This window comes from Macrosteles quadrilineatus, unplaced genomic scaffold, assembly GCF_028750875.1.
Source record: "Macrosteles quadrilineatus isolate MER2022 unplaced genomic scaffold, UCM_ALF_1.0 Scaffold_2__2_contigs__length_208266976, whole genome shotgun sequence".
Taxonomy (NCBI): Eukaryota; Metazoa; Arthropoda; class Insecta; order Hemiptera; family Cicadellidae; genus Macrosteles; species Macrosteles quadrilineatus.
This window is the reverse complement of record NW_026542595.1, coordinates 34026101-34049905: the sequence shown is the minus strand read 5'-3', so window position 1 is coordinate 34049905 and position 23805 is coordinate 34026101. Positions and strand designations below refer to the sequence as shown.

The 23805-nt window shown below is 34.2% G+C and overlaps 1 protein-coding gene across 1 annotated transcript; it reads left to right on the top strand.

Moving 5' to 3' along the window:
• Nucleotides 1-4450: 4450 nt before the first annotated feature.
• LOC128986418 (serine/threonine-protein kinase RIO2) lies at nt 4451-23756 on the top strand. Its single transcript, XM_054406785.1, has 7 exons — nt 4451-4584; nt 13065-13206; nt 14052-14220; nt 15664-15873; nt 16311-16502; nt 17057-17149; nt 23164-23756. Exons 1-7 carry the CDS (start codon nt 4519-4521, stop codon nt 23711-23713), a joined length of 1422 nt encoding a protein of 473 aa, XP_054262760.1. The 5' UTR covers nt 4451-4518; the 3' UTR covers nt 23714-23756.
• The last annotated feature ends 49 nt before the right edge of the window (nt 23757-23805 follow it).

The following is a 23805-nucleotide window of genomic DNA, read 5'->3' as shown; positions in this document are numbered from 1 at the left end:
CCCAATTTAAAGGGGGAAAGTCAGCAATAGTGATTTGTATATTAAGCTAATTGAGCGTGCATTGAGTTCGGTACATCGAAATCTAAAACAGATAAATATATTATGTAAGAACACATTTTTACGCACATAGCAAGTAAAATCCATGATCCAGTACATCTGTTAACGAGCTTGGAAGATACATTATCACGATCTAGGAATTCCATCTATTGCATGGACCCAATAGCGTGTGTAAGAGACCTCTGCCTCAGTAAATGAAGACATTCACTCAAATCAAATCAATTCAAATAAAATATTCCTTTATTGCCAGTTAACATGCACGGCTTGCGTCACAATTTTGAAATAAAATACATAATAAGCAATGACATAGATACACCATTACACATTTACAGAAACATATCATGCCTGAAACAAATACAACATATTTATGATGAGTTTTAGTTAACATAATCTTTTACGCTGTAAAAAATACTTTCTAAAAGAAATAGTTTGAGATTACGTTTGAATTCCCTAATATCACTAACTGACTTAAGATTGTCAGGCAGTGAGTTATATAGCATGATGACATTATAAAAAGCATGTTTTTTTTTAAAAGGAGGTTTTGTGGTATGGGATATTCAATTTGGATTTTGTTCTAATGTTGTATCTGGATTAGGGAAACAAAGGTAAAAAAAACTATGGTTTTGTTTAAAAAAGTTAAGGTATTGAAAATGTAAATGCAGGGAAAAGTAAGAAGTCTTAATTTGACGAAAGCTGATCTACAAGACCCTCTCTGGCGAATGCCAGCAATGAGCCGTACAGCCTCCTTTTGAAGCGCAAAGATGTGCTTTGTTGTAGATGTCTCAGATCCCCAGATAGTGACGGCGTATGACAAATAGGGCAAAACAACCGCATAGTAAGCAGATAGAAGAACTGTTTTATCTGTGAAAGGAGCAAGGCGACGTAACACGAAGATGCCAGAATTAACCTTTTGGTCAACGTTGTCAGTTTGACATGAGAACTTAAGGTTTTCGTCAATGTGAAGCCCTAAAAATTTCTAATTGGTCTTCGAAGATACTATAGTGTCGTCAATCCAAACACTGAGATCAGTGCGATGTCTTGACGATATGCTGAAGTCCACCAAAGTGGTCTTGCCATTATTTATGACAAGACCATTGTCAAGAAACCATTGGACAACGCTGTTAGACTCAAGAAAAGTAGATACTTCCATGGAACCGTGGGTGGTTTTATCAACAACAATTGACGTGCCATCGGCAAACAATCACAAAATGGTTATCTAATACACTATTTCTGATGTCATTTATGTATAAGATGAATAAAATAGACCCCGATATTGAGCCCTGAGGCACCCCAGCTTTGACCAGCAAAACGTTTGAATAACACTTTTTTAGAATGTTTTTGTCAACAAATGGCAATTGGACGGCTTGTATCCGTCCCCTAAGATAAGAAGACAGCCACTGATTAGCCACACCTCGTATTCCAATGATGTCAAGTTTTCAAGCAAAAGATCGTGCGAAACCATGTCAAAGGCCTTCCGCAAATCGAAGAAGACTCCAGAGGCAATTGCAATAGGCTGCCCTTATCGCAAAGGCTTCAAATTTCAATTTCAGAACGAAGTGGAAGAACTGTCAGCCACTCGTTGATATTGATATCAGTAAACAAATTGAAATAATAATTAAAATTGAACTAGAGTTTAATTTTTACGACAACTTTAAGTCATAAGTAATTTATTTTACCATATTTACATAAATGCATTGGCTTAGTCAGATATACATAAAAAATACAACTTGTCTTATTACTATAATGCTATAAGGTAACTTTTAACTGAAACAATATTTAACAATTCATAAATAAAGCACACCATATGCCCATGACTACCAGCCAGTAATAAAATTACGGACACGGTAGTATCATTTAGACAGTAGTAATTTTGGAAGTGATTTTTTTTTTAAATAACAGTGTTTGACTCAATTTTTAGATAGTTTGGCAAAGCATTGATGAAAAGCACTATACCGTTGTAATAAAGATGTTTTTATTTGATTTTTTTTAAAGTGGCGAATGCTTTGGCTTCTGTAGATTCAGATTGTTTCACAAAGAATATGAACATGACCTGGAACCTGTTAAAATATAAATATTATTTTTTTTAGAAAAGAGAGGGTGTCAATGATGGATATGCATGAAAAAGTTTAAATATTTGAAGACTGAAATTTTTTCCCAGGAAGTTCGTGAGCTGATTTTGAACAAGTTCGAATTTCTCTCTTTTAAAGTCGAAATAGAAATCGAGTTCTTTTATTCTCATGTCCCCATGCCGGCACTGCGTATACAAGATGAGGGAAGATGGCCACATAATAGGCTGATCAGAAAAAAATGGACAGTAATTTTTTTAACAGAAAGATGCTGGAACCACCTTCATGCTCACACTGTCGGCATGGCCATAAAAACGAAGGGGTTTGTCTAATATTAAACCAAGGAGCTTAACACCTTGCCTTGGATGGAAAAACGAAGCAATTCAGTTTTGTTGGGATTGAGATTTAATAAATTGGAGTCAAACCACTGCTTTATGTTGTTTAATTCAAGAAACAATTTTAATTCCAACTCTTCGGCAGTTGAGCCAGACAGGGCGAAAGACGTGTGATCCGCAAAAAGACAGATTTCTCCAGCCTCAATACTTGAAGGCAATTTCATTGATACAAATAAAAAACAGCACAGATGAGGCCAGATCCTGGGGCACCCTACAAGTGATGATGTCCCGAGAGGAGACAAAGAGTCGAGCCATAGCCTTCTCTATACACATGTGATGGCTATGCTCGAGCATACCCAGAGCCGTCAACTCCTCTGACCTCAACGAATTGCTCTCTTTTTCGAAGGTATGAGGAGAACCACTCCTGTGCCAGCCCCTCACTCCAATAGATTTAATTATGAGCAAATCGAAGGCTTCACTCAGGTCAAATAAAAGCCCTAATGCATTCTCTCCTCCTCATGAGTCAAGAGCCCGTACTTCTTTTGTGATAAGGGTAAACATTGCATAGGTGGTTAATGTCCCTTTTACGAATCCAAATTCGTTCTCAAACATAATATTATTTTTAGCAAATGTCCCATATAGGGAATAAGCTATTACCGTAGGTCTCATGGTTAGACCTAGACCCAGGACCGATTTACTTTTTCGTTTTGAGGTGCCCAGAGGCCATCGCTTAAAACACAAAATTTATCAACATTTCTCCAGACCTTTCTAAAGAGCTTAAAAAACAAATAGTTTAGTATATCAAAGTTTTTTTTTGTACGGCAATTGGTTACGGAGAAAAAAAAATAATTTAAAATTCCCATGTTTTTTATGGAGAACCTTGTAAAAGGTTGTTTAGTAGTTGGCTTGTTTATGGATATATTTTGATCAAACTTGGCGGATTTATTTATTTCATACTAAGCTATTGATATTTTAATAAAAAATACACTTAATTAGTTGTCCCTGTAGCAGCTAACCTAGGCACTCGTTAAACATAAATATTAATTTAATAGATTAATTGAAAATCAATCCAGCAAATGGAAATTCGCTTAGTCGGCAGCTTTGCTGCAGCGGGGTATTATAATTAAAAAAATATTTTTTAATTTTTCTAAATTTTATAATTAAAATATGGCGTCATGTATCTACGGCATTGATATAAATAGATTATAACTGGAGTCACTATAATCTCTGGTTAAACATTAGAGAAAAAACGTGCCACTGTTTTTGCTGGGGTTTGTTTTCGGTGTTTCGTGTTGTTAGGTTGGCCGTGTGATTGGTTGGTGGGATGCAGTCATATTCCAATTCATTCTAACCTAACCATAGTATTTATTTGGGGTTATCCGTTATTTCAAGGACTTGTATCAAAAACTTATGTAAGTTATTGCACGTTACAACCTGTGAATGTTATTTTGAAACATTATAAATTGCTTTTTTAGTAAATAAATACTGTACCAACTTATTTACCTATTTTAAAGCTATGATTAATGGTGAAAATAGTCACGTTTCCTGGTTTGAGATATTGGAATAGTCTTAATGGTTTATCCCTACGGCATTTGATTAAAGGACGACCATCGGTTTATTATGATCTTGTTAAAATGGGTTGCTCGCAAATTAAATAAACAGACTTATAGTGCAATTATAATGTTGACATATTTTTGTTTACTATCAACAAAAGAACAGAATGACACCATCTTGATCTTGCCTCTAATTTTGTGACAAGTCCCACCAACCAATCACACGGCCAACCTAACAACACGACACTCTGAAACAAAACTAGCAAAAACAGTGGTACATACACTTTTTATCACAAAGTGGTTACTCCATTGACGTCACGTATGGCTCCCTTGAGCCTGTCCGGAACGCGACCCGCTCAGTCTGCGGCTCTGAGCTTTGAGTTTTGCTTTTGCTGGTGTTCTGTTCGTTTTGTTCTTTCGTCTTTCACTTTCACGGCTTCACGTTGTTTTGTAGTCAGTTAGTTAACCTCAACCATTGACTTTTGTTTTTTGACTTAGTTTTTGAAAATGGGGAAACTTAATGTGTCTATGTTACGATATCTTACCAAAGAAGATTTTAGGGTTCTTACAGCCGTAAGTAACTTAACTTATGTTTTATTGCTTTATTTGTTCCCTTTGTAATCATTGGCCTAGGACTTGCATGATCCGATTTCATGACCTAGTAACCCTAGGTCATGAAATCGGATCATGCAAGTCCTAGGCCAATGATTACAAATGGATATTATCCTAACCGGCAGGCAATAGCAACAACCTGAGTCAGCAGCTGAGCTGGATGTGAAAGAATCCTAACCTCAAATTGAGGCTAGGCCCTATACATTGTCAATATTTATTGGATGCCCTTTTTCTTCTTTTGTTATTGCTGTACCCGGGCAAGGCCCCACTAGAAAAACAGGCCATGCTGCAGCGCGGGCAGCGCAACACTACGTCACAGTGGTGGATAGTTGTACTAAACTCTTACTGTACCATTAAAATCTTACAAACAGCCAGCTTGTTTATTTACCTAAAACATATGGGAATGGCGATGGCAATGGATTTATCAATGAAATCTATCCACTAGTGTGACGTTATGGATCCTGCAGCATGGCCTGTTTTTTCTAGTGGGGCCTTGACCCGGGTAGCCTACTTCGCCCCTGCATTTGGCAATACTGTCTACAATAGAGATGGGACGTTCGGATCACTTTACTGATCCGGGTCAACCGGTCTCGTTCACTGCCGCGACCCGTTCAAAAGACCCGTTCAATTGAACCGGTCTGTCGACTGCCACATATTATTAGGCCACTATATTATTGGTTCGAACCTAGGCTTGAAAGTGCCAATCGTCCACTTTTTGTTCCATTAATTCACATTAGTTAGTTCGGTCCGTTCCGTGTTCTGTGTCTGTAGTTGCCATTCCGAACGCAATCGGACTTCTTCGGTCATCGTATCTTGGCGAACGAAATGAATGAAAAGACCGAGACCGAACGAAACCAAAGTAAACTACGTGAATCAACACAAAACATATTTTCTATCCTGTATTATTTTGTAGGCTAAATTAAGTCCATATTGATATTTTAAACTCAATAAATAATGTTTTTTTTTTATGAGTAAATATATTAAGATACGCGATTTTTCTTAAAATAGAGTTTCGTTATAAAATTAAAACAGTCAGTTGATTAGAGTGAACGAAATCAGAATTGAACGGGTCTTTTGAATAGGCCTAAGTGTGACCCGGATCACTTGTTCACCTGACTGATCCGTTGAAATCGAACGGGTCATGACCGAACGACACATCTCTAGTCTACAAAGGATCTTTCGGTAATATTATTCATTGCTATCTGCTCGTTTCTCGTACTGTAGAAGATCGTGCACAGGGACTGGCATGGGTAGCGGATTTTTATCATCCTGGAATTTTACCCTCTGGGTGAACGTGACTTCACAAACCAGGGGGTAAGATCCCGGTCGCGAGCTTTTGAGTTTCGCAACATCAGTTCGATGGATTAAACGCGGAATTAAACATAATAAGTTATTTTCACGGTTGTGACTTTTATTCAGAACACATCAAATTATAAAATCTAGAGTGTACGGGCTGATATTTTACCCCCCGTCTTTAACCCCCTTCATGAGGTCATCTCAAAACGTACGGCCTGGATTTTTACCCCCAGAATTTTACCCCCTGGCCAGATATATAAATTAAGTTAGTGAGAATGGTTTTAGTTATCTTAATTCAGTTTTATTTTAATAGTAGGTCTAAACATTTTATTATTAAGTAGCCTATCTTAATTTATTTGTAACTTTTAACTAATCGAACAGGTTTTTAATTTTGAGATTTGAGTAGGCCTTATCAGGCAGGATCGATTTTTGAAGCCATCTGTTGGTTAACAACTTATGATGTATATAAACAAACATCAGAATGGTAATTCATTCAAAGATTTCTTTAAAAATTTATTATACAACCGTGGTAAAACAATGTTTTTTGTTTATATTGTAACAATAACAAAATATGCCTTAAGTATTGTTTCTCTAAGAAGAAATGTTCACCCAATTATCATTCAAATGAGCTACTCAGTTTATTTTACATAGGTATACTTATCAACCAATAGAAATTTGGCCCCAAACGCAAATTCCGAACATCAAAATTAAAGAGCGAATTCTGTTTAGTTAGGCCTAGGTGAGATTACAAAATAAATGTATAAAGTTAGGCTAGTTAATAAGACAATGTTTACAATTAGGTAATAAAATACTGAAATATGAAAATTAATCATTTCTAATATATATCCTGCCAGGGGGTAAAATTCCGGGGGGAAAAAATCCGGCCTGTACTCCTTCAGTTGTCTGACTGGTCGGCAGTAGGTCTACATGCTATATGTCACTGTAGGCCTACCTTTCGTATTTAGATGAAAACTAACATTTTTGCTCACTCATGCAGCTCATTGATTGTACCCGCACCCGGCCATAACTTAGTCGGGTAGTTATACTTGATAGGCCTACCACACAGCAACCTTAGCAAACCTGTCTAAAAAAACTAGTGAGCGTTGATTGCTGAAAGAAAACCAGGCAATTAGGTATGTTAAATATTAACTTAGGCTAGTCCTACTGGTTAAAATTTCTATGTTCTAACGACTTAACTTATAATATCCTTTAGCGTGTATTAAAACACTCCTTATTCTCTGACACCATAAGTTATTATCTACTAAAAAAAAAAACATCCTAAGTTAGGATTTGTAATGTTGTCATTTTTAATTGTTTTTCTTGTTTACACTTTGAATTGCTGTGAATGATTTAAATTTTCAGCTGTTTGATATTGTAATAACTTACTTCCTCCCTCATACAATTAAACCTTAAATAACAATTAAACTTAGCTAATTCAATTAACATCAGTTACTTAACCAAACTCTAAAGTAAACATACCAAATACCGGACGGTTAAGGTTAGGTTATGAATTAGGTAATCTGTAAAATATATTTATAGGTAGGCCTATGTTTTTGTTGATAGCTTTAATTGTTGTTATGAAAATGATTTCTTATTTTTTCCTGATTTAATTTTCAGAGTTTGAAGTCAATAATAATATATATTACAGTAAAACCTCTTTAATCCGAACATCCACTAATCCGAACGCTTCATTGCTGTACTTTATACACAGTACAGTGGTCCTTTATTGTATATTGTATTTAATGTACAGTAGGCCTACTGTTAATTTACTATCTTTACTAACGTAATAAATACCGTAACCAATGTACCTAATTTACTTTATAAAGCATTTTTCTCTTTCCCGAAATAATTACGATCAATTTTAGAGATATTTTAGCTATTGTTGTGTAAAAAGAATAATATGTTCTGTAATCCGAACTATTCAATAGTCCGAATTACCCCCGGTCCCAATTAGTTCGGATTAAAGAGGTTCTACTGTACCAGAAATTGTGTTTTTTTTTCAACCAATACCAAATATTTTGAAACTGCCTGAATTTTGAAAAATGTATTGATCAATTTTTATTCTCATTTAATTCTTAAATTATATCTCATACAAGATTTAGTAGGCTAGGCCTACATTAAAAATAACAAGGGTTGAGTTAAAGGGGATGATCTCACTAGGTCAGCTGGTATTTTTTAGGCGTTCCCTGGAATATGAGTCATGTAAGTGGAGATGGGGTGAGTTGACCTCTGGTATGATTTTATACATGCTTACAGTCAAGTTAATAATTTGTAAATATAACAGAAAAAAAACACTTAACATTCGGTAGTTTAGAACTGCTTCAGTAGGCCTAAGAAACTATTTTCTGTTTAAGAATAACATTCCAAAGTATACTAAATATTTGTGAATTTTGAAAATATATTCAAACAATATTCAATATTATAAGTGTAATAATTTTTTGTTTTTTAAGAAATCTTTATTGCTTTTTCATACAACAAACAAACACAAAAATACACACATGAAAAAAAGAAAAAAACAGAAACCACCTTAGGTTAAAAACCTGCCAATTACCGATCGTATGGCTGTTATCAGTTCATAATGTGTATATATAACACAAAAAACGTAAGGTTCGGCGGTTCGGAACTGCTTCAGTCCGAAAAAAACCATTATATCCTAAAAAGATTGTTTCAAAGTCTACATTTTTGTAATTTTTGGAAATTTTATAATTTTTAATTGTAATAATAACTAGCTGTGTACCCGTTCTACGCACGGGGATCTTATAGTAATCAGTTGAAACCTTCTTATATAAAGAACCTGCAGTTCCCTAGTAGCACAAATATATATTGAATACATATGAATAAATATATTTAAAATCTATTTTATGTATCTCAAGTGTGTATTAATGTCAATTATATATAATATTTAAAATATATTAAATATAAGAAAAATATGTTTTTGAATCTATTAAATATTAAAAAAATATGTTCCGATAATATATTTTAGTGAATAATATTTAAATTAATAAAAAATGTATTTAATATCACTTTAAACATTCCATGGGGCCTAAACATTAAAAAACACAAAATAATATAGATTTAGTATGAAAAGCACAATTATCAGTTGAGTAAATTGATTAAATAGTTTATAAAAACAAATTTTGAAAAAAAAACTAGATAAAATTTTTTTGGCCCGGATGGATCTCAAACCTGGGTCCTTCGACTCATGAGACTCTTACCTTACCTCTGAGCTATCTGTGACTGTTGTTAGTGTTAGTTTTCAAATGGTGAAAGAGTAGCCGACAGTTGCAATGGTTGCAATACTTGAAATATTTTTGATACTACAGTATAATATGATTCTGTTAATCTGTTGTTGAGCATCTAGTTGTTGAGTTGAATAGTGCTGTAGTGAATAGTGAGTAGTCCCCACGAATACAAATACAGTAAACTACAAAAAATAATTTAAATACTATGACAAATTTTATGTAATTTATAACATAAGTAAATCAAATAATTATTTTTAGAACGACATATACAAACGTAATTAGTTTCTTAAAAGGTCGCCAGTCTCTAGCACCCTTTTCTAGCCAATCATTCGAGATTTCTATGATCACATTCATTGTCACATAGCCTAGTGCAATTAAAAAGTAAAACCCATCAACACTTTTTTCGTTTGACCCACATGTAGCTGTCGAACATGTATACTGCCTCTTAACTATATGCGTAATTTTTTCTTTACGTGCATGATAGAGTGGCACCATTCAAAGTATGTATTACTATTTACTTAATTTTAACGCTTTCACAATAGCAATTATAGAAACTTGATAGAAACTATAAAAAACAAAAAGATGCAAATTATTTATTTGACAATTATAATAGATTATATATATTCTACAAATTATTATTTTATTTATTAATAAAATAATAATTTGTAGAATATATATAATCTATTATAATTGTCAAATAAATAATTTGCAATAAATATATTTTGAAACACGTCATATATTTGTATTCAAATATATGACGTGTTTCAAAATATATTTATAAATACTTTAAATATATAATATAGTTTCAAAAATATTTTATATATATAATATATAATATATATATTATAGATTCTATACTTATTTTATCAATATACCGGGTGCGGCAAAAGTCAGTATACCGCTGCAGGCCGGTGAGCGTAATTGTTTATCTCTCGCGCTATTATTATATCAGTGTTATTCCTTATCTAATCTGACGTCTAGTCGTGGTTGATTTTGTCTTTGTTTATTCTTTGTCGATGAATGTTTGTTTTGTTAGTATGCCACTTTTGAACAGTTGCGTCGTCGTTCGATTATTTGGCAGCAAGACGGAGCACCTCCACTATGGCCTAAATGTTCGAGCATTTTAAAATGATAACTTCGATGAATGGATAGGACGTAGAGGAACTATTGAGTGGCCTGCTAGGTCCCCAGACCTAACTCCGTGCGATTTCAGTATGTGGGGTTTGTTAAAAGAACACGTGTTTTCGGAGAGACCTCAAAGTTTAGAACGTTCAAAAGAATTAATAACAAAACATTTTGATGTTTTATTCACACCACAACTATGCAACAAAATCTGTAAGTCAGTGTTGAAAAGGCGCTACAAGTGTATAGACAATGATGGTGGTCACATTGAGCAGCTTCTCTAACAGGTACATTAAAATTATACTTTTATAGTTATGTTTAATGCTAGCTACAGTTTAACTGCTTTTTCGGTATACTGACTTTTGCCGCACCCTGTATATTATGAATTTATTTTATATATTCAAAACTTATATTTAATTGATATTTTGCATTGCTTTTTGGTAATATTTGAAATATATATTTGAATATATCAAACTATTATTAAAGATATATTATTTATATATTTTATTCGAGGTTCTATCAAATACAACTTTGAATATATAAAATATTTATAAAATACATATTTGTGCTACTAGGGTTAGTTTGCATATTTTCAGATATGCTGGCCAAACTATTTATTATAACTTCATTTTATGTCGTTTGTTGTTGTTCCGGATCGGTATGACAATCAATAAAAGGCTAAATTACCTTTGTTCGCTGGTCGATCCTAATGTATCCTATTACAGGAGATGCATTTCGGCGAAATTTAATCGCCATCATAAGTCCTAAAGGTCTTGAGCTTCCCCATTAGGTGCGTCTTGGAGTTTTTGAAACACATACACGAACTGTACACTTATACACATGACGAATAAAACATAAATACACAGTAGGCCTACTTTTATTTTTACTATAGACAAGTAGACGCGCGTCGGTCGTGTGCCGAGTCTCGACTGAAAACGCTCATTTAAAAAATGTAAGTTTCCCAGCAATATACAACACTGATTCAAGGTCTATTTCCCGGTTATCAAAACTCAAGAACAATTTTATACACAAAGAATCTCTATTTTCATTTACTGTTACCCTACATATTATTGCATTTGCGATTAATTAAATCCGTTATGTAAGGAAAAACGTTTTTAATCTTAATTGGTTTGGATTTGCTTTCAAAACGTGATCGGAAATGGTTGCGGTATTTGTAAACAACATTCAATGTAAACATATCAGTGACAGCTAGAAGAAATAATCTTGATTTGAACAGCTGTTCGTTATTTCATAGAAGAATATGTGCTAAACATTGGGAGAAAACTTTACAAAAAATCGCACAAAATTGGGTTTTTAACGTCCGTTATTTTATTTACAAAGTGGTGACGCCATATTTTAATGGCTAAAGACAATTTCGCCAATCCAGTGAATACATTAAAATGATTTGGAACTTGATAGGTACTCTCGTTTTTCAGGAGTAGGCCGCGTAAAATGGCTCTTGGGTCGTAACAGACATGAAGACAGACAGAAATTTAGATGAGACTTGTTTCGGTTTCTCTAATGTATAAAACGTAAAAATAACCTAAAAGTTTATGATTCTGAGCAATGTACAGACAAAACTCTAATTTTATTTATATAGATGGATTGCCATATAAAATTAATAATACGTAAAAATATGCTACGAAAAACGTAACACTTGGTAGTTTGGAACTAGCCTACTTCAGTGGGCCTAAGAAGACCATTTTCTGCTAAAAATATCCTTTTAAAGTACTCAACTTTTATACATTTTGAAAAATATATGATTTTATTCATTATCTAATATGGATCTTATAGCGATTTACAGTTAATAACCAGTCAAAATCAGTAAATATATAACAAAAAATGTAACAATTGGGAGTTAGGAAATGCCGCTGCCTAATTCCGGACGGCTTGAAAATTAGTCAATAGTTTCTGGGTCTTTATTATGGTTTAAAATAAGGGAAAAATATTTAAATATTCATATTAACAACTGTAGGCCTACTTTATCACAGGTACAGGTATGGTTATTAAAGCTTAAGAAACAACCATTTTCTTAAGGAAACAAACAAGAGATTTTAGAAATTTGTCAAAACTGTGTACAGCATGACCAATTGCGGCTTACTGGATCTAGTGGCCTATGACAATCTACAATCCCATTTGTCTGCATACAGATTAAAAGCCAACGAATGCATTAATCTTAAGTTGATGTTGATCAGATTAAGAATATGCTTATTATTTGAGACGAAACCTGGCGCGTCCGGTATGTTGTGGGTGTCCCGTATTTGGTATGTTTACCTTACCATGAAATACATAATTAACTTAACTTAGGTACTTAATATTAAATAAACTTTGGTTGGATGGGACTAAGTTAGCCTACCGGTATATATAAGATATATTTTCAAAAAACTTGTCAATAACTCCTTTAGGTCTAGTTATTGTTGTTCTTTTCACATGTTTTTCAATGACTAGTTTGTTTTAGCTTTCCACTAAGATTTTGAGTACCTACCTAAACTAGATTGCAATAAAATCATCAAACTTCTTTGAGACATTGAAAACCCGATGTGAACACACCAGTACACAGAGTGGTCTCCTTTAAAATACACTGATAAGCTCTTTTTTGGGACTTTTGGGGCCTATCAAACGCAAGTAGCACTAAATTACTTGTACAGAATACCTAGCCTAACTTACTAAATATCCTTAATTAGCCTATGTTTATATTGATGATCAATCAAAATTTAAATTTACAGTAAAAAAAAAGGTTAAGGCGAAACAATAATTACCAAAAAAACTTATTTGTTTTAGATTGAAATGGGAATGAAAAATCATGAACTAGTTCCTGGATCCCTTGTTGCTTCTATAGCAAATCTCCGTCATGGTGGTGTCCACAAGCTTCTGAAGGAACTTTGCAAACATAGACTGGTCAGCTATGAAAGAGGAAAACATTGTAAGTCACATGTTTAAACAAAGTTTTTTAAGGAGCTAGTTACCTCACTTTTTAAAATTCAAATAAACAATCCAACTAACTTAACTGTGCAAACTTTTTAGTGCATAAACAAATAATTGGTATCAGCAGTCTGACTCATATTTTCCCCATTGGCATGTTAACAACCTTTACCATGGGTAAGCGCTGGGAATGATGGGGAAATCACAAAAATTGCTAAAGTTAAATCACAACTTTTGAACCACAATTTTTACAGCAGTGGGGGTTGAACCATTTTGTTAAGTAGAACCATAGTGTTAAGGAGAAAGGACTATAACGTACTAAATTTTAATTAAAATAGTGTTCGTATATTTGTGAAATGTTCTGTCTATTTTCTGTACCGGTACCCATGGGTTTTTGTAAGAAAATCATCATTAACGTTGAAAATAAAAACTCCTGAAGATACCATTGATTAAGGCATACTATGGACATATCACATTTTACCAAGATCAGACCACAGGTGTGGTCTGTAACTCTGTACACATCGACACACACATGGACAGACAATCACTTTGAAAACAATCTTTTTGGTTCAGGGGAACCCAAAATGTAGGATACATCCAAAAACTCAAATTTGAAAATTTTGACAAAAACAAAACTTTCTCCAGGCTTACTAATGTATAGGCGGAGAAAGTAATAACAAAATGTTCCAGGACTCAGTATAATTGAATCCCGTTGTAGCCTCTGCTTGCTAGTTCCATTCACTACAAGTTTATATTTTCATCTGAGTAATGCTTTCGAAATATAATGTAGTTAGTTATGTGTGCCTAAAGTACTAAATGTACTAAAGCCTTTTTTTTGTTTGTTAGATGATGGCTACAGGCTGACAAATTCCGGATATGACTATTTGGCTCTGAAAACTCTGACATCTCGAGGAATTGTTGCTTCCTTTGGAAACCAGATAGGAGTCGGAAAAGAGTCAAATATTTATGTGGTTGCAGATGAAGAGGGTGAAGCCCTTTGTTTAAAGCTACACAGGTCAGTGGTCAGAGGTTACAGAGGGTTAAATTTATCTCACCTAAGATATAAATTTTGCTATTAACTAATTTGGTTAGTACTGAGATGGCTTAGGCACTTGTGTACAAATTTGAGGACTCCGAATAAGAGGGAGTCTGCTGTATATAAAAAGACTAGCAGAGAACCTGTCCTTCGTACGGGGTTGACATATAAGTTTAAAATGCGTAGTGCAGTTATACTCAAGCTTTGCGTTTGCAATGAGGGAGGACACAGTTTGATAAAATTTGCTTCTTTAAATTGACGATATACTATAGTATTACACATCTAGGCCTACCAACCATAATGTTCTTACCACTCTCAACCTAAACTATAAAGAAAGAAAAAATTATAAAAAATTTGCAAAAAATCACAAATTATTCATGACATAAAAAAATAACTGTATACAATCCTACTTTGACAGTTCCCATTGCGTATCACAGTTTGTTGTTGCTGCTTAGTTCAAATTAGCTGTACATAAATGCAAAAATAATTATAGTGCTGCACCCTGTTGGTAAATCTTATAACTTTTTAATGCTTTTGTATGTCATAGAACGAACCTTTTTTAGTTAAAACAGCTGACTAAATGCTTTAATTCCCTTTAAATATGAATACTCATAAGGTTAACACGGGGAACTGCAGAGCCACTGGGGCGGAGCCCGAATGGATTTTTGAGATAATAATATACCTATATGTTAATCGGGAATGTAAGCTATCATCAGGCCAAATTTCAGCCCAATCCGTCCAGTGGTTTATGCGTGATTGAACTTCAAACAAACACACATACTTTCACATTTATTTATAATAATATTAGTAAGATGAACGAATAGTATTTTTGGCCTCTGGAGACATCAAAATGAAAAAGTAAATCTGTCCCGGGCCTAGGTCTTACCTACGATAATAGCTACTTCCCTACAGGGTAATTCGCTAAAATTATCATTATAATTTACATTTAAAAACTACGATGAAATGTGTAAATTTGTCAAATGTTATGAGTCTTATATTTTAAAACTTTAAGCAATATACTGCAGTTAATTTTATCCTGCTTATAAATAATATAGAATATAACTCACACAGGTTAAAAAAAAAATTATCTTATTTTAATAACCCCTCAAAAAACTTCTTTCCATGATCGGATTCGGCTAATTTACAAATTCAGTGAAGTAAGCATACATGCATTGTCCAAATAGTGTGTACAAAAATTTGAACAAATTCTCTTTATTATTTAGGGATCATAATAAAAAAAATATATAGATTATTGTTCGTCAGTGAATTAAGCCTACATGTATTGTCCAAATAGCTTGTACAAAAATTTTAACAAATTCTCTTTGTGATTTAGGGATCATAATTTAAAAAATATTTTAGATCATTGTTTGTATATTTTTCATTTTTTAAACCTAACTGGACATATAACTTTTGTTTTTTCAGGCTCGGTAGAACATGTTTCCGCAACATCAAAGAGAAGCGGGACTATCATGCTCACAGAAATAAGGCAGGGTGGCTTTATCTGTCCAGAATATCAGCAGCTAAAGAGTTTGCTTATATGAAGGCTCTACACAATCGGGACTTTCCTGTTCCTCGACCCATTGACTGTAACAGACACTGTGTCATCATGGATTTGATACACGGGGAACCTCTGTGAGTGATTCTTTTTGTCTATCTTTTTGTTTAAAAAAAACACCCTTTTTTATGCAAATAAATGGTGGAAAGCTGGATTTTTTTATATGTGATAGAACCACATAAGTCGCGTATTTTCCCAAAAGTCCCTGATCCCTCCCCTTGAGCTATTCACTCACCGCCTCCAAACCTGGAAATTACAGTGGTTCACTTAATTGACTATAATTAAAATTCTATGTACACACGTTTTGAGATTTGTTTTTCTCATTTCTGATCTTATTTATCTACAGCTTGTAGATGTAGCTTCTTCTAAAACTAATATTGTTTTTTACAATTTAACAGGGTGTCTACCGGTTACCTAAGTCACGGAAGTTACTGAAAAGTAATGTATAAAACAGGTGTTAACTTTAGTCTTAACAATTCCTTTACAAATTCTAACAATTGAGGATTATTTTTAGGTCCAGAGTGAGTGAAGTACCAAATGTTGAATCCCTCTACGATGATTTGATGGATTTAATTGTCAGATTGGGCAATTATGGTGTGATTCATGGTGACTTTAATGAATTCAACATTATGATTACCGATGAAGGCAAGCCTGTTATCATCGATTTCCCTCAAATGGTATCCACATGTCACACAAATGCAAAAGTGTAAGTAAATTAGGTTAACAAAATGTACAACATGCCAAATTTCAAGTTAATTTATGTTAAATTAATTAAGAATCTTCATCTCTCCTCTTACAAAAAGCCAAAAATGTCTGAATTAAGCTCTCTCCTACACTATTTTTGGAGACTTATCTTGTAGTTTTATGCAAGATGTTTACAAAAATATTTACAAGCCCCAATAATCTCTAATATACACTTTCTTAATTTAAAGTTATTTTTTAAGTATTAAAAATGTAGAAAAATTCAAAAGTTGACATTTTTATAAAGTTAAATATAACAGTTTTAAACATTTTAATGTTACAGGGAGTTGGAGTAACTTGTTCATTAACTCTTTCAATGCTAGAATTTTTTTTGTAATATTCCGAAAAATGCTAGAGTTATTTACTTGTTTCTTCCATAAACAAAATTAAATTTACTTAGCATAAAAAATGAACATTCTTAAAGAAATCTTAATGGTTTTTATGTCAATTGGTCAATCAAAAAGGGCTTAGCCTAAAAGTTTTCTTTTTTTTCCTTACTAGGTATTTTTCTGTTTACAGGTTCTTTGAAAGAGATGTAAACTGCATCCGAGATTTTTTCAAAAGGAGATTCTCATATGAAAGTTCCTTGTATCCAACTTTCAAAGACATTTCGTAAGTTAAATAAAAAAATTTGATGAACTATTAATATTAAGCATAAGTATTAATTAAAGTTAGTTTACTTCAAGGGAACGCTCTGATTGTCATTTTTAGGATTAAGGAATTCACCTATAAGCCTGGTCTCAATACCAAAATTTATCTATTCTCATTATTGATACCTGAAAAATTGATTCTCAGTACCGATACGTTTTTATGACCAACCTCTGAATTTATGACCCTATGCAAACACAAAGTAATTTTGAAGTGTTTAGAAGTAAGGAACAAATTAAAGCAGCAATGTTAAATTCTAACTAGCCAAAGTGGCCAGTTAATTTCCAAGCCAATTTTGTATCCATTGTGTGTTTTTATTGGAGGAAATAAATTCATTATTTCATTCAAATACAAACCCTTCTAAAAACATAAAGTGATAGCATACCAAAAGTAAATGATAGACTTCCTAACAAAATTTTATTAGGTATAACTAGTGTGGTGTGTCATACTGAGATTTTTGATCGGAAGAAATTCATGGTAATTTTGTCATCATCTTTCCCGGTTGTCGCAAAATTCTTGTTCGGTCAAAAACACATCATCATTGTCTTCTGCAATCACAGCAAAATCCAGAATATCACTCAGCGATAACGGTTCCTCTATGATGGCGGAAAATTATTGAACTTCTCACATTGCAAAGGGGACATAATTTTAAACTTCCGCCACTGCAGCAAATTCCTGAATATCCTTGTGGTTGAGTGGACATCATCTTGGTCTTCTGAGATTATGTCATAATCCTAATTATCCTCATTGGTAACGGAAACAACACCGATGTCTCCTTCGATAGCGGCAAAATCCTAAACATCTCCCATGGTCACAATAAACACAAATAATACCATATCAAAGGTAAATATAGATATTACTATCAAATATAAAATACCCCCGCCGCAGCAATCTTGCAGACTAAACAAATTTCCATTTGTCTGAATTGATTTTCAATAAAATCTATTAGGTTTAATGAGTACCTAGGTTTGCTGTTATGGAAACTAATAAACTGTATGTTTTTTAGTGAAATATTAATAGGTTAGTATAAAATAAATAAATTTGCCAAGTTTGATCAAAATATATCCATAAACAAGCAAACTACAACATTTTACAACATTCTCCATAACAATAACATGGATATTTAAATTTACAATTTTTTTTCTCCCTTACCAATAACTATACAAAAACACTTTGATGTACTAAATTATTATTATTTTTTTAAGCTCTTTAAAAAGATCTAAAGAGAAATTGGGAAATTTTGTGTTTTGAGGGTCAAAAATGAGAAAAACCAATTTTTACCCCTTAAACTTCCTGCAAAACCCTGATCCCATGGTCCGATCATGCTGGTCAGCAAACTCATTCAAGTTATCCCGCCTTACACCTTTAAACAAAATTTCATTAAAATTGGACAAAGATTACTCAAGTTCTCGTGTTCACGGACATATCTAGGCTATATATATGTAAGAATCTGGTCCTAATTGGCGGCCGAACATAGCCAGATTTGCAATTGATTTGGCGGCCGGTCCCAATTGGAAGCCGTATATGGCAGCCAAATAGCAAAAGCTTTGTTTTGTATTATTTATGTAAAAAACTGTTAACACAAAAATTTTTAAGAGGCAGCCAAATTAGCGAATATATTATAATTACAGTATTGTATATAGCTTGTCTCCAGTATTCCCGCTTGGACCAATGAAGTCGCATTCGTATATGTTTCGTCTGTATATAGCCTATCGATATCGGTCCTAAACGGTGGCCGCGAATTGGCAACACCGCAACTACAACTTCCGCTCCGTGTCGATATTGTAGATATTCAAGGCCGGAGCCACACTTCCTGTTTTCCCGTATGACGTACGTAGAACAGTTTGACCGTGACAACACTCATGCTATGAGATAGGTATTTGGGGCTAACCAGTGAGACTGGTAGATCATACTACACTAGCAATAAAATTTAACTGTACCTTAAACCATCAGTTAGTTTTAACCGAAGATTAACAAAACCATCATTAGTGTGAATTTGGAGAAATTGGGCCTTAAATTTGTATTTTCAGTATTAGAATAATATTAATTTATGCTTTAATCAGATTGTATTCTAACAAAAAATGAAAGACTAATATTTCATAATGCGAGCACTGACAAAATTATTTGGCAAAATTTCATCTCAGGTAGGCTAGTCAATTTAAATGCAAATTTCGAAGTTTTTGTTAACTAGTGTAGCTGTTGCTCGAATTCGAGCAATTGCGAAGCATTACAAGTGTTATTTTAAAACAAATAGGCCTAACGGTCATAATTTCCGATGACTATAAAAATCGACTCAAAGATAATGGAAATACTCACGATGTTAGATATAACAGTTAGATATAATCACGATTGTTTGTAAATATCTTATCTTTTTTCAAAAGCTGATCTTGTTTTTTAGAGTTTTCTACAAATGTTTCCCACTCATAGACGCATTAGGTTCACTATAATAACGATTATTAATGAAGAAAAAAAACATTATTTCTATTATTTTAATTCAGTTTAATTTTTAGAAGGCCTATATCAAATTGTCCAGGATTTCTCGCTTTTTCCCATTGTAATAATTACACCAACCCAAGTATCGTCTACAGATGCAATACGCCAAAGAATATCATCTAAGTGCAACACGCCTACGTACAATCTCCAAGAAGTGGTAAAAAAAGGCAGAAACCAACCCATACAATATACATAAGTTAACTCCATAAGAAATAATTTTAAGAGTTACTGTGATATTAGGATTTTCCACCGATTTGGATTGCACATTATAACATTACAACATTACAACATTATATTGCAAAACATGACACGATGCAGAAGAAAATCGATTTTAAAATCAGAAAAAACCTTCGCAAATACTTCATTTTGACGAATTCAGTAAATCACAATTTAAATATTAACAGCTATTTCATTAAAAAGTAGTGTGAATGTAAACAAATCTGCTGAGGGGACTTTAAAGGCCTCTGCGGCAGAGCCCCAAGGGAATTTACCTCGTTTTTCTTTTGATGGCTCATCTACAGACCAAGACCTTTCTTTAGAGACCCCTACCAAGTTTCTATACCCAGCCGTTCTCTGAAATTAGCTGTGACAAAAACCCGTTTTCCCCCATAAGAATAACATGGGATGGGAATTTAAAGGCCACTGGGGCAGAGCCCCAAGAGAATTTACCATGTTTCTCTTTTGATGGCTCATCTACAGACCAAGCCCTTTCTTTAGACACCTCTACCGAGTTTCTACGCCCAGCCGTTCTCTCAAATTAGCTGTCACAAAGAAAAACAGTTTCAAATTAATATATAGTCCACCAACCGGGTAATCCGGGAAAACCGGGAATTATGCGTGATTTTTTTTGAACCGGGAAAAAACCCGGAATTATGCGTGAATTTCGTATTTAACCGGGAATTTTCAATTTGCCGCGATCGCGCATGAAGATGACGTTTCCGTGACCGCGGGAGACGATGATGATGTTCAAACGGCCGTGGGATTTGTTATTGATTTTGCCGCGATCGCGCATGACGACGATGACGTTTGCGTGACCGTGGAAGACGACGATGACGATTCCGTGACCGCGGGAGCAGGCGATGACGTTTCCGTGACTGTGGGAGCAGACGATGACGTTTTCGTGACCGCGGGAGACGATGATGACGTTTCCGTGACCGCGGGAGACGAAGATGACGTTTCCGTAATCGTGGGTGAAGACAATGACGTTTCCATGACCGCCGGTGATGACGATGACGTTATTGTGACCGCGGGAGACGATGACGTTTCCGTGACCGCGGATGACGATGATGACGTTTCCGTGACCGCGGGAGACGATGATGACGTTTCCGTGACCGCGGGAGATGACGATGACGTTTCCATTACCGTGGGAGACGACGATGACGTTTCCGTGACCGCGGGAGATGACGATGGCGTTTCCATTACCGCGGGAGACGACGATGACATTTCCGTGACCGCGGGAGATTACAATAACGTTTGCGTGACCGCGAGAGGCGACGATGACGTTTCTGTGACCGCGGGAGCAGACGATGACGTTTCCATGACCGCGGGAGCAGACGATGACGTTTCCGTGACCGCGGGAGATGATGACGTTTCCATTACCGCGGGTGACGACGATGACGTTTCCGTGACCGCGGGAGACGACGATGACGATTCCGTGACAGCGGGAGATTACGATGACGTTTCTGTGACCGAGGGAGACGACGATGATGTTTCCATGGCCGCGATATAACATTACCATATAACCTCGAGTCTGGCTTGACACAAAATTTCAAAATGATACACTTCTAGAAAGTTTAATTTTTATATTTTTTGTAATATCTTCAATTACCTTTGACGTGGTATTTGTTTAATGTGTTTGGAAGGGTTTAAAACTTAAATTGGCTACATGAAGTTGTTGTCATTTCTGCATTATTTATTTCTGTATGTCACTTGAAAAACAACCCATAACTTTAAAATTACATACATAAATTTGGTAAAATTGAAATGATCAGTATTAAGAATCAGTAATATATAAAAATTGAATACTTGCGTCAGGCAATATTACAGTAATCATAAATTTTGTTTCTTTAACTGAGAATGCTCTTTCTGATAACTAAAATAGCGAGCTGTGTTAGCGCTAAAACAGCATTGTGAGAGTTGACGCGCGCAAAAAACTTTGGAAATTTTAGTATGAAAAGTACGAACTAAACTACCGGGATTTTTTTTACTCATGAATTACTCATGATTTTTTTCTGGTTGGCCAGGTGGACACCCTGATATAGATATAGTGCATTTTAAATGAATTTGCAATCCATTCATGTCTGAATAAGTGTGTTTACAAAGTTTTGGGTTTCACTTGTGCAACATGTGACTGTACTTAAATTGAATACAACTTGCTGATCAATTATTTTAAAGGAATGATCCAAAAGTCGGTGTAGAGTGCGTGAGCAGGTAACTAAACGATTCCTGCAGTGACTTGTTCAGGGGGCTTAGGGTGTTAACATACCAAAAGTCCTGACTCCTAGGTGGTGAGCCAGGGGTTGGGTGGGGGAAAGGGGGGGTAATGGTACGCATTTTGGGTTTTTTGATTATATCTCGAAAACTATCAACTTTTTGTATACTGTACAAAATTATAAAATTGAAGAAGATTAAATTTTCTACAAGAAAAGTATATAATGTGTTTATTTTGGTTAAACAGATTACGAGTTATTACTTATTTAATTAATATCTTATTAAAATACTCCTTCCATAAGAAATAAATGTAAATTAGTATGCGAAATGGGGCAAATTCTATCCGCCCAAAGGAAATATAACTGATATTCTGGAAACCTTGACAAAATTTCCAATAGCTTGACACTTTAATCATAAAAATTGATCCAAAATTAAGGCGAGGGCGAGGTAACAAACATGTTGGATTTTGGTGTTTTTTATTAAGAATTATAAAAAACCCTCAAATCATCCCGTTTTTAAACGCTCACCCTCACTTTAATTTTTGACAAAATTTTATGATTAAAGTGTCAAATTGCTGGAAATGTTACCAAGATTTCCAGAATATCAGTTATATTTCCTTTGGGCGGATAGGATTTTCCCCATTTTGCATACTAATTTACATATGTATTTCTTATGGTAGGAGTATTTTAATAAGATATTAATTAAATTAGTAATAACTCGTAAATTGTTTAACCAAAATAAACACTATACTTTTCTTGTAGAAAATTTAACCTTCTTCAATTTTATAATTTAGTATAGTATACAAAAAGTTGATAGTTTTCGAGGTACAATCAAAAAACTTGGTATATTAACACCCTAAGCCTCCTGAACAAGTTTCTGAAGGAATCGCAGGTAGCTCACGCACTCTACACCTCATTCCTTGACTGGACTATAAACCTAAAAAAAAATTCTGTAATTATTGAAATTTATGAATGTTTATCAAAGAATAAGAAACCTATCGTAGAATTTATTTTATTCAATTAGAGAAGCATATAATTTTTATTTACTTTTTTCAGGAGGGAAGACATTTTGGATGCAGAAGTTAGCGCTAGTGGATTCACAAGACAAATGGAAAAAGATCTATTGGCAGAAATAGGTTGGAATGAAGATAATGAAGAAGGAACCGCAGAAACTGTTTCAGACAAGGTAGAAAAAGAAGAAGATATTGAGAGTCTGAGAGCTGAACTAGAACAGAGTATGTTAGAAGATGAGAAAAAATATCATAAAAGTAAAATAACAACAGAAAAAGAAGAAAGCGTGGATCAGGAACCTAGTACAAACAAAGCACCATCAATTATTCCGATTCCGGTTTTGGCTGACTGCAGTTCTGAAGAGAACTTTAGTGATGCTGACACAGATGTCCAAAGCGTTCGAAGTGTATCAACAACATCCACCATTCCTCCAGAAATCATTCAGGAAAGAGTAAAAAAGGCGTTAGCAAAAAGAAATCGAATGGCTTTAAGACAAAGATGTTTGGCCAAAGGAGAAGCGAGTGCTGTCACAAGAAATAGGAGGGAGAACCGACACACAATCAAGGACAGTGCAGGGATTTGGGGATTGGATTAGGTTGTTAACTTTAAGAAATATAAGAAATGTTGTGTTTGTTAAAGACTTTTGTCTTTTATTTTATCACATTTTTATAAAACAAGTGGTGTTTT